The sequence below is a fragment of the Carlito syrichta genome, unplaced genomic scaffold (assembly GCF_000164805.1).
Source record: "Carlito syrichta isolate Samal-C Ts95f unplaced genomic scaffold, Tarsius_syrichta-2.0.1 Scaffold302614, whole genome shotgun sequence".
NCBI classification, from domain to species: domain Eukaryota; kingdom Metazoa; phylum Chordata; class Mammalia; order Primates; family Tarsiidae; genus Carlito; species Carlito syrichta.
This window is the reverse complement of record NW_007246710.1, coordinates 29,047-41,096: the sequence shown is the minus strand read 5'-3', so window position 1 is coordinate 41,096 and position 12,050 is coordinate 29,047. Positions and strand designations below refer to the sequence as shown.

At 39.2% G+C, this 12,050-nt stretch overlaps 1 protein-coding gene across 1 annotated transcript in view; it reads left to right on the top strand.

Moving 5' to 3' along the window:
• LOC103259348 (rho guanine nucleotide exchange factor 9) overlaps positions 1–9,197 on the top strand; it is a 94,785-nt gene extending 85,588 nt beyond the window's left edge. Inside the window, exons 4-5 of the mRNA XM_021711813.1 lie at positions 8,839–9,018; positions 9,120–9,197. Of these exons, the coding sequence (XP_021567488.1) occupies positions 8,839–9,018; positions 9,120–9,197 (258 nt within the window). The remainder of the gene's footprint in view (positions 1–8,838; positions 9,019–9,119) is intronic.
• Positions 9,198–12,050: the final 2,853 nt, after the last annotated feature.

The following is a 12,050-nucleotide window of genomic DNA, read 5'->3' as shown; positions in this document are numbered from 1 at the left end:
TCCGGCGATTCTTCCGCCTCAGCCTTCCAAGTAGCCAGAATTACAGGCATACACTACCATGCCCGACTGATTTTTTGATTTACTGTAGAGATGAGGTCTCGCTGCAAAGGCGGGTCTCGTACCACAGGCTCAGGCAATCCACTCACCTCAGCCTCCCGAAGGCGCGGGATTACAGGCTGAGCCACCGAGCCCGGCTAAGGGGTGCTGGATTTTATCAAAAGTTCTTTCTGCATCTAATGATATCATTGTGTGGTTTTTGTTTTTACATCTGTTGATGTATTTAAGTACGTTTATGGTCTTAGGAATATTAAGCCAGCCTTGCATCCCAGGATTGAGGCCTACTTGGTTGTGGTGTATGATTTTTGATATGTGTGGTTGAATCTGGTTTGTTAAGATCTTGTTGAGAATTTTAGCATCTATGTTCATCAAGGATTTTGGCCTGACTTTCTTTGTTGGATCTTTCCTGGCTTGGGTATCAATGTCATGTTAGTGTCATAAAAAAGAGTTCCTTCTTTCTCAATTGGCTGGAATACTTTCAGCAGGATTGGTATCGGTTCCTTGTTGTATGTTTTGTAGAATTCTGCTGGAAAGTCATCTGGTCTAGGACATTTATTTGTAGGTAGTTTTCTTATGACATAGTCAATTTCCTGGATTGTTATTGGTCTATTTAGAGTCTTGATTTCTTCTTGTTTCAAACTGGGGAAGTTGTGTGATGTAAGAAATTCCTCTATTTCCTTTAGGTTTTCAAGTGTGTTTCCCTGTAAGTATACATAGTAGTCTCTGATAATCTTTTGTATTTCTTCAGGGTCATTTGTGACTTCATCTTTTGTGTTTCTGTTTGGGTTTATTTGGGCATTTCTTGGTCTGTCTAGCTAGGGGACCATCAATCTTGTTTATCGTTTCAAAGAACCAGCTTTTTGTTTCATTGATCTTTTTGTATTATCTTTTTGTCTTCTATGTCCCAAATTTGGGCTTTTTCTTTTGGTGATTTGGATTCTTCTGCTGAAGTTAGGGTTTTGGTGGTCTTGCTTTTCCAGCTTCCTTAGGTGACTTGTTAGGCTGTTAGCTTGTGATCTTTCCATTTTCTTCATGTGTTTGTAGAGGTGTGAATTCCCCTCTTTGTATTGCTTTCATGGTATCCCAGAGGTTTTGGTAAGATGTGTCTTCATTTTCATTTGTTTTCAGGTCTGTTTCAATCTCTGTTTTGATTTCCATGTTGATCCAGGAGTTGCTTTACATTATACTGTTTAGTGTCCATATCTTTGCTGGTTTTCAGGAAACTTTGTGTTGATATTTATTTTTATTCCACTGTGGTCTGAGAAGTGCATGGCAAAATTTTAATCTTATGAAATTTATTTATGTTTGATTTATGGTTAAGGATGTCATTGATCTTAGAGTACATTCCATGTGGTGATGAGTAGAATGTATATTCTGTGGTCATTGGTTGAAGTGTTCTGTAGGTATCCATTAAGCCCATTTGTTCAAGTGTCACATTGAGGTTCCGGATCTCCTTGCTGATTTTTCGTCTCTATGATCTGTCTAGGATTGTGAGTGGGGTATTAAAGTCCCCAGCTATGATAGTGTTAGAGTCAATATCTTTTTAAAGTTTGCCTAGAAGCTGCTTTATGAAATTTGTTGCTCCTATGTTGAGTGCATATATGTTTATGATGGATATTTCTTGTTGATGGATTGAACCTTTTATCATTATATAGTGACCTTCTGTATCTTTTTAATTTTTGATAGCTTAAAGGGTATTTTGTGTGATATTAATATTGCAACTCCTGCTTTCTTTTGTGCTCTGTGTGCCTGAAATTTTGCTTTCCATCCTCTTACTTTGAGTCTGTGAGTGTCCTTTCTGGTGAGATGAGTCTCTTGGAGACAATATATTGTTGCCTTATGATATTTTGTACATTTTATCATTGTATGTCTTTTCAGTGGTGCATTTAGTCCATTCACATTCAGCCTAATTACTGAAATGTGAGAGATTAGAACCTGTCATGAGGTTCTTATAAAGTTTTTGTTGTTCCTGTTTGTTTGCTGTCTTTCTTTTGAGTTTGGAGTGATTCATGTGTGTTTTCAATCTTTTTCCTGCTCTCTTGTGAAGAACATTGTTGTTCTTTTTTCCTTTTTTTCTGTGTTTAATACTTTCTTTAGTTTTTCTTGTCTAGAGGAAGCGCAAGTTCTTAGGGATTGAATGTTTGGGCAAGATTTTAATTCTCCTTCACTGAAGAAGCTTAACCTAGCTGGGTGGGCTATTCTTTGTTGAAATTGTTTATCTTTGAGAACTTTGAATATTGGGCTCCAATCTCTCCTAGCCTGAAGTGTTTCTGCAGAAAAATCTGCTACTATTCTAATTGGTCTTCCCCGGTAGGTAGTCTGACCTTTTTCTCTTTCGGCCTTTAGGATTTTTTTTTTTTTACCTACTTTGTTTAGGCAAATTACTATGTGTCTAGGTGTTGATCTTCTCATTTGTTGTCTTGCAGGGGTTCTCTGACTCTCTTGTGTTTGAATGGTTGCATAATTGATGAGATGAGGAAGTTTTCTTGAATAATTTCATGGAATGTTTGTTCCAGTGTGGTCTCTGTCTCTCTTTCTGACCCAGGAAGTCCAATTGCTCTTAGGTTTGGCCTCTTGAAATAATCACTCATCTCTTGAATGTTTTATTTTGTCTTTTAAAGCTTCTTTTCTATGTTTTTTTGACTGTTTGGTTTAGTTCTACTTTTTTGTCCATGCTTGTCGGTTTGTTATTTATTTTATTCACAGTATTCTTTACTGCTGTTATCTCAGTTATCAATTCCTTTATATTTTCCTTTTACCTTTCCTCAATTCTATTTTTTTCTTTATTAATGTCTTAATATCTGGGTTTGTAGTTTGAGACCATTCATTCTGGGGACTCTTTATTGTTTGCATTCCAAATTCTGTTTTCTTAGTGTCTGAACTCCCATAGGTCTGTGTTAGACCCATATTTTTCTTTGGGTTTTCCTTTTTTGTGTAAATTTTCCTCCTCTCCATTTTTTTTCCTCTTCTTTAATTCTGTTGTTCAGGGATGGTGGGGTTGCTTTTACTTCTGTTTGCTCAGTCTCCTCTTCTTCCTTATGTGGCTTCTCTGACTTTGTTCAGTTCTGAAACTGGACTTTGGTTTGGAAGGTGTTCTTTCTGCAGTTTTGGTATTTAATTGAGGGGGGAGCTGTGATTCAGAATCTATCTGCAGATCCCAATATCCACTGACAGGTGTATGGACACCCAGGAACCCGCTTTCCGATGCCTTGTAGTCTGTCCATGCAGTGGCAGTATAACTTTGCTTGCTGGAAGGAATATGAGTTAAGGAAAAGGAAAAGATTGAAAAAGGAAAGGGGGGCAGTTAAGAAGAAGGTGGAGAGAGAGAAGAGCAAGAGGGAAACAGACATACCAGTTAACAAATGAAAAGAATGCAAAGACAGAAAAGAGTAAAAAAAAACCCTAAAACATACAGATAATCATACAAATGCACAATCCAACAAAAATCCTCTCTGTTAATGTACTCTTCCCATACAGAAACAGGAAGTCTAAAGAAATAAAAAATCAGTAAAATAACAGAAACAAAGCAAGTACGAGAACATCATCAAAAACAGAAAAAAAGAGGAAAAAACTGAAACAAAAATGAGCAAAAGCAACAGACAAAAATAAAAAAAATAAAAATAAGGAACCAAGCTTGCTCTGAGGTCGTTCCTGTAAGTCTAATGTCCTTTCTGCTCTGATCTCTAGCCCCTCCCTTCTGCTCTCTGCAGGCCTATAGGGTTTCTCACAGCTTGGGTCAGATGCCCCAGGCCTACTTTGGAAGGAGGGTAGATCAGATCTGGACTTAACCAGCTTGCTGTCTATCAAGTCTGCCACTCAGATATGACCTGTGTCCAATTCAACATGGAGGAGGGGCTTCTGTCTCTCCTGGTTTGATGAGCTTACCTTAATTCCCAAGTTGGAGCTGGGCAGAGTTGGATGGAGCAATGTAGGTCTCTGCCTGTTCCTGGGACAGAGAAAATGGCTGTGGTCAGTGTCTCCTCACCAGGCATGGTGCACCTCTCTGGCTCTTCCAGATTCTCTCTCTCCACTGATCAGATCTTATGCTCTAGCTGATCTGCTATAACAGGTGATGGTGTGGGCCAGGCACCAGGTGATGAGAATCAGCTGGATTTGGCAGGCTTTTCTCAGGAGAGTCCCACAAAAAACAGACTATCTTGTACACCTGAGCTCCAATCTCAGGGAGGTGGGGGCTTGTAGTCACCCTCAGAGCGAAGCCCCGGGTGCATGCACCTGGATCTCCCCTCAGATGGATTTTCATTCTCCCACCAGCACATACCTACTGACGGAGTCTTTATGGACACTTGCTTTTGCAGAGACTCACAGTCTGACCTGTCCAGTTGCCATCTTAAGCTCCGCCAACAGTTTTCACTTCTCTTTGTTCAACCACTTTTTCTTCCCTAGGTAGAGCTTCCGGATTTGTTTACATTTGAAACCAGGTTGGGGGTGGAGAGCTGTGCTTTCCTTTTGCAATTTTGAGATTTGAATAAGGTGTATTGGTGGGTGCTAAGATTCAAAATCTGCCTGCAGATCACATTGTTTGCTGACTGGGGTGTTGGCCTCTTAGGACTCACTTCCCACCACCTCACCATATGTCCATGCAATGGGAACATATGTATACCCACTGGGTCAAAAGAAAAAAAAAACATAGGGAAAAGTAAAGGAACTGAGAAAGAAAGGAGAAGAAAAGACAATGTATAGAAGTAAAAACAAACTAGCAGGTAGACAAACCAGAAACAAAGGATTTTTTAAAAATTAAAAATAATTAAAAAAGAAAATAAAACTAAAACAGGCAAAATGAAGACACTTGCACACATATATACCCTTATGAGAAGTAAGAAGAATGAGTTGTGACAAAATAAAACAAAATTCGCATACACACACACACATACATACACACATATAGAGAACAAGAAAAGTAAAAAAGTTAAAAAGAATGAAAAACCACGTTTGTTATCTTTGAGCACTCTCTTGTGGCAGTTTCTGAAATTTGGTTTTTTGTTTTTTTTTTTTGGCTGATGTGACCCAAGCACTGCCACTTTTGGCTCATGGCAGAAGGGAGGGGTCTCTGGCCTATAGACCCCAAACCCCTGCTCACTGTGCAGTCAAGTGGAGGCCACGAACCACCCCTAATAAATTCACCTGTGTTCATCCCTGTCTGCCCACACTGATCAGGTGATCCTGTGTGGGTCACACGCCTCACTTATTGCAGGGGGAAGGTAGCTGAATTTGTTTTAAACTCACCCCACCCATCTGCTGTGGCTTGAACTCCTCTTTTCCAGTTTCACTCATAGTCCCATGAATGATCCAATGTGGAGGATAAGGCTGCTATGTTTTGCATTGAGCCTGTCTCTCTGGGGATAATGCACCTGGGATATCTTCTCTGGTTTGACAATGATCAACCTCAGAGATGTGCTGAATTCACCCCTCAGTCTCAGGGGGTAACTTTACTGCCCATGTGTGCACGGAGGAGCCTGTCTCTCCCTAGGCTCCAGGATAGAGACCATGATGGTGTCTCTGCAGTTTCTCCTCCACTGGTACTCAGCAACTGATCTCTCCACTGTATTTTCTCCATGGTCCCCACTGCTAAATCCAATCTGGTGCCAGAGGCTGTGATGATGGGCTGCACCATGCAGCAGCTGTTCCTGGCCACTTTCTTCCAGGTGGGTCCCAATGATAGTGCCTGCCTCTGGACCACAAATCATGTTGGGATCCGAGGAGCAGGATACAGGGTAGCCACTTCAGCAGGAGAGCTCGGGTCACTTGTTCCTGTGTCCCCACTCAGACATTCATATACCAACTTGTAAGCATATTTGCCCTTACACACACTCACTTATACAGAGACTAACACAGTCTGACCGACTCTATCACCATCTTGGAATCCTCTGATATTGCTTTTCAATCCCCTCTCTACTCTACTCATACCCCTCCAGTTGAGTAGTGAAAAGGGTGGGGTAGGAGTGACTCTAGATTGAATGCTGCTCTCCTGCATTAGTCTGACTACATTCCAATTACCTCTCTCATGTTTGCCTCTCAATCTATTTATTATTTTTCCTTATTTAAAATGGTATTAGTTTTTTTGGCAATCATATTCATTGGCAGCTCATCTTAAACTTACCCTCAAAAATGAGTGAATGAGAAGAAACAAGTATTTATTGACTCCAAATCCAAACCTCTATCCATCACTGCTGTGGAAAATTTGATATCTTCAGGACAACCGAAATAAAGAGATAAAAAAAATTAAAGCAGGACTCCAGAGAACTAGTCATCTCTCCTGACCTTTCTTCTCCTAGTAGCCTAGGCAGTTGTGTGGTATAGAAGTGGAGGTTGACATTTTGGGGTTCTCCAACAATTCCCATATTCTTATGTTCCATCCCTTATTTCCTTGATTGGGGAGGGACGTTCCCATCTATTATTTGCAATCTTTCCAGGGAATCATTCGTCTTAAACACTATGGCCGGAGGAGATTTTGTAAAGACATTGAATTGAATTTCCTTCCCTTGTTACTTGATAATATTGCACTCAAGGCAACCTTCTTGTTGTTATTATTTTCTTTTCTTTATACTCTCTGGCAAAGACTTTTCCCCCATTTTTAATCATGAAAGCAGTTAAACAACATTAGAGAAAATTTAAAAATAAGAACAAAATCAGCCAGAACCTGACAAATGTAACAGAATTGTGCTTTTGCATAATTCCTTCAAAACTATCTGTGTATGTGTGTGTGTGTATTTACAGAGTTGTAATCACAGTGATATACCATTCTGTGTTCTGCTTTTTAGCATTATATCATAAACACTTTTTCATGTTTCTCACAGTTCTAATCATCATTTTAATTGCTATGTTATATTTCATTAAGCTAAATGTACCAGAATATATATATATTCTCTCTCTCTCTCTCTCTCTCTCTCTCTCTCATACACACACACACACACACACACACATTAGCATTGCCATTGGAAAGAACAGTTGATAAAACACACTAAGGTCTTATCATCCCATAGGCAGTAATGTTCTTCCTAACATATAGTTTAATGTCCCCTTGTGACAAGGGCAATAAATAATATAGTTGGGGAATTAAGAAGATACACTGACATATCCATTTATTCTCTTTTCCTGAGACCACTTTATCACTTTATTTCTATTGTATTCTGTGCTGATGTTGAGTTTTAACAACTTTGTTGCATTTTGAGAATTTTATGGTGTTTGGTTTCTTCCCTGATACCTTTCAAATAGAAGTCATGGAAAAAACTAAGGAACCATGAATGAAGGTATTCTGGAAATATGGGACATCTTCCTGATCAAGAATTCAATATGAGAGAATGCAGGACATTTTGAGCATGTCAGTCATTAGTTAAATAGATGTCAGCACAGGTATAGACTATTAATTTGCCAACTGTTGAAGGATACCTACCAATTAATGGCTGAATTTTGTGTTGAGAAGAGATAAGGGAAGTGAGATTTGCACCGATGTCAGGGATGAGGATCTTCTTGGAGTATACTCAGATGACCTCAGGGATAACTGTGTTAATTGAGAAAAAGTGAGGGTAGGGATAGGGTTATATGTGGTGAATCAGTCACTACAAAATTCATCAGGGGCTCAACATTTAAAAAAGGTATTAAGAAAATTTCCCTTAGCTTTTAGATGAAAGCAAGTGACCATAATTCATTCTCACCAAGAACATTTTTATGTGCGAATTATTTCTACTGATTTCCAATGAGGAGAGTAGCCATCAGGTAAAAATTCATGATAGTAGGTTCAGAATAGAAGACCCAGTTCATATTGAGGCTGTTTTTTGCCCTGATTTACAGTGTGACCTGAGTCTGGCTTGTTTTACCTCAATTCCCCCATACAAGACCAAAAATTCTTTCATCCCTTTTTCTCTTTCATCAATAGCTAGCTGTATTGATTTGTCTTATTTATTTACAAATATGTCTTAAACACCTACCCTATTACAAATACCATGCCCAGGCACATATGAACTTCTTGGCTGAGCTCATCCAAATATCTCTCTTGGCCAGCTGAGACATTTGCTTTAAGAAATGGTTTGGTTCTGTCCATTTCTGTTCCCTTGTGAAAATTTTTCCTATTCTGGCCTCTGTTGGCCAACTTGTTGTCAATGTTTGAAGACCGTTTTGATTGGCCATATAAGGAATTCAGAGATTTGAATGGATCTGGCTAAAGCAATTGCTGCTAAGAAGTGAAAATGTTTGTGTTCAACCAGCTTCTGGGAGTAAGGTCTTTGACTTTTCAGGTTTTTGTCATAGATAATAGAGGGAAAACGCCTACACACTGGAGTCTGGTCTTTGCTGGCAATCCAGCTTTCTTTCTTTCTTTTTTTTATTTTTGAGTTGGAGTCTCTGTCGCCCAGACTGGAGTGCAGTTACTGCTCCCAGCCACTGCAGCCTCGACCTCCTGGGCTCCGGCGATCCTTCCACCTCAGACTTCCAAGTAGCTGGAACTACAGGCATGCGCTACCACACCCGGCTAATTTTTTGATTTATTGTAGAGATGAGGTCTCACCAAGTTGCCCAGGTGGGTCTCGAACTCGCAGGCTCAGACAATCCACTCACCTCAGCCTCCTAAGGTGGGGTAGCTTTCTTAATTACTCACTGAAGCAGTGATTTCCTTCTCTAAACCTCAATCTTCTCATATGACAAATGAAAATGACTATTCCATGACTACTTCATGGAACTGAAGTTGAGCTTCTAAGTGCTTAGGAAGTGGCAAAGCTTTCTGGGAGTCGAGGTTGTCCTCATCCTTGCCTTTTTCTTTGTCTGCAGGGCTACCTGAAGCAGTGCCGGAAGAGAAGGGACATGTTCAGCGATGAGCAACTGAAGGTAATTTTTGGGAACATTGAAGACATCTACAGGTTTCAGATGAGCTTTGTGAGAGACCTGGAAAAACAGTACAACAATGATGACCCCCACCTCAGTGAGATAGGACCCTGTTTTCTAGAGCACGTAAGTATCTTATCCATCTGTGGAGAGTTTTGAGAGGTGTTAGAAAGCAATGGAAGGAGCGTCTGAGTTGTCTGGTTTTGTTCAGCTGCTTTGTCCTGCAGTGGGGGACCAGTTCCTTTGTCCCCGATTTTGATCACTGGTGTCTGTCCATGATGCAAGGACTTAGGAAAGTGTTGTGATTTGGCCTGGGATTCTCTTTCTTTACCATTCCCCTATCCTCTCACTATCCTGCCTGATAGTTACCAGTAGGATTTTTCTTCAGCTTCTTTTTTTCTGTTCCTGTTGGGTTAAGTTTCCATGAGACTCTGTTTTGGGAGGAATTCAAGAGATTTATTGCATGGAGATTCCAGGAATCTGAGATATAAAAGGGACCATGGTTAGCAAGAAAGTAAGTCCCTGCAAGGCATGTATGGGAGAACACTGGAGTAGGGAAAGTAACAAGTGTAGGAAAAGAAGATATGGACATAGAGGAAGGAATTCTGGGAAACAGGACAGTAAGGATTTGAGTATTATGTCTTTATGTCTGTCTGGGTAACTTTAATGTCTGTCTGGGTAACTATTCCCTCTAGATTTCACTGTATGACCTCTATGGTTCTCTATTTTAAAGTCATATTCACAGGCAATCTAGTTGTCTTCACAATCCTCCCTCTTTTTATAGAGTACTCATTTTTAAAGTTTAATATGTGTTCATGATATAAAATTTAAATTACACACAAAAGCGTACAATTAAAAGTAAATCTTCTTGGAAATTTCACTGCTCTGCTTATAGGAGTATGTGTGCAGGAATGATACCTTAGACCACTCTTATGTTTGGTGACTTACTAGGAGAACTCACAGGACTCAGTATATAGTTATACTCATGACTATAATTTATTATAGTAAAAGGATTCAGAGTAAAGTCAACAAAGGGAAAAGGCACATGAGGTGATGTTCAGAGGAAACCAGGCACAAGTTTTGAAAAATCATCCCTGCCGGGTGCAGTGGTTCACGCCTATAATCCCAGTACTTTGGGAGGCCAGGTTGAAAGGATTGCCTGAGCTCCTGGGTTCAAGACCAGCCTGGGCAACTTGGCAAGACCTCATCTCCACAATAAATAAATAAATAATAAGTTGGGCATGATGATACATGCCTGTAGTTCCTGCTACTTGGAAGGCTGAGGCGGAAGGATCAACTGAGCCCAGCAAGTCAAGGCTGTGGTGGCTGTGAACATGTCACTGCACTCCAGCCTCTTAGTGTCCAGGGTTCTTATGGGAGGCTGGTCATGTAGGCATCCTCTGTCTAGCATGTACCGAAATTCTAGACTCCCAGAAAGAAAGCAAGTATTCTAAACCACATTGTTTGTTCAGGCAGTCTAGGCACAGAGATCTACCCTCATCAGGGAATGGTAGAGAACCCTCTTGAGAGCCAGGTTCTAAGATGCCAGTCAAGGGAAAGCTAGTCAAGCAGGCCTTTCTAAGAATCACAGTCTCAGGCCTGATATGATAACTCTTTCCTGCATGGTATGTATCCTCATTCAACCATTCCAGAAAGCACCTGGGCAGTATTTATAAACATTAAGCATGTGTATGATCTAGTGGTTTCATTCCTGAATGTACATCCCAGATAAGTTCTCATAGAGGTCCATGAGGGAGCACATACAAGGCTGTTGTAGATTGCATGGTGAAGTACAGATTGTGTGGTGGAATACAGTTAGAAGCAACTTAGGAGTTTATCACCAGGGAGATAGATAAATGGATAAGAATCATATGGAGGATGCTTATTGTGGGGTATTATGTAACAAGAAATAGCAGACTAGATGTACCTTATATCACAAATATAATGTTGAATGAGGAAAGTAGATTATAGAATAGTGGTTCTCACTGGGGACTGCCCTGTACATTGTAGAATGTTTAATAAAATTCCTGATCTCTAATCACTAGATGCCAGTAGCAACCAGCCCCTACCCAATTGTGTTAAACAAAAAATGTCTTCAGACATTGTCAAATGTCCTCTAGGGGGCTAAAAGGATTGCTGATCTGTTGGGATCATGCATCTACTCTTTAATATGTTAATATGGTGGATTGGATCAAATAATTTTCATGTTAAATGAACTTCGTATTTATTTCTGGGATAAACCCCACATAGTCACAGTGTATTATCCTTTTTTATGGATAATTTTCTTCTTTTTTTTAAAAATAGGTTGTTTACCCTTTTGTTAGTTCTTTGATTTTATTTTTCACCAGTTTTATTTAGATATAATTTACATACGTTAAGATTAATTCATTCATTTTAAGCGCCTATGTTGATGGGTTTTAATAAATGTATATAGTTGTGTAGCCATAATAATCAAGACATAAAACATTTTATATCACTCCATAAAGTTCTTTCATTCTTTCTTTGCAGTCAATGTATACCCCTATTGCTGGCCACTGGCAAACATCAATCTCCTTTTTTTATCAAAATTTTGCTTTTTCTAGAATGTTAAATAAATGAAAGCGTACAGTATGTAATCTTTTGCGTTTCACTTTTTTCACTTAACATAATGTCTTTGATATTCATTCATGTTGTTGCATGTTTCATTAGGTAGTTCTTTTTTATTACTTAGTAGTACTTTATTGCATTGACATACCACCCATTCACCAATTAATGGACATCAGGGTTGTTTCCAGTTGTGAGCTCTCATTAATAAAGCTGCTGTGATCATTCCAGTACAGGATTTTTTGAGACTATGTTTTCATTTTCCGTATGTTTCATGGTAGGTATCGTCTTAACTTTATAAGATAATGCCAAAATATTGTCCAAAATTTCTATACCTTTTTGCATTTTCAGTAGTAATATATGAGTTCCAGTTGCTCCACATGGTCATAAACATTGATAGTATCAGCATTTTTTAATTTTAGCTATTACAACACTTAGGTATCTCATTTTGATTTTAACTTGCATTTGCTAAAAGATAATGATGTTGAAACTTTTTTCATATGTTTATTTGCCTTCTATATAAAATCTTTGGTGAAGTGTCCATATCCTTTTTTTCCATTTTTAAGTGGGTTGTT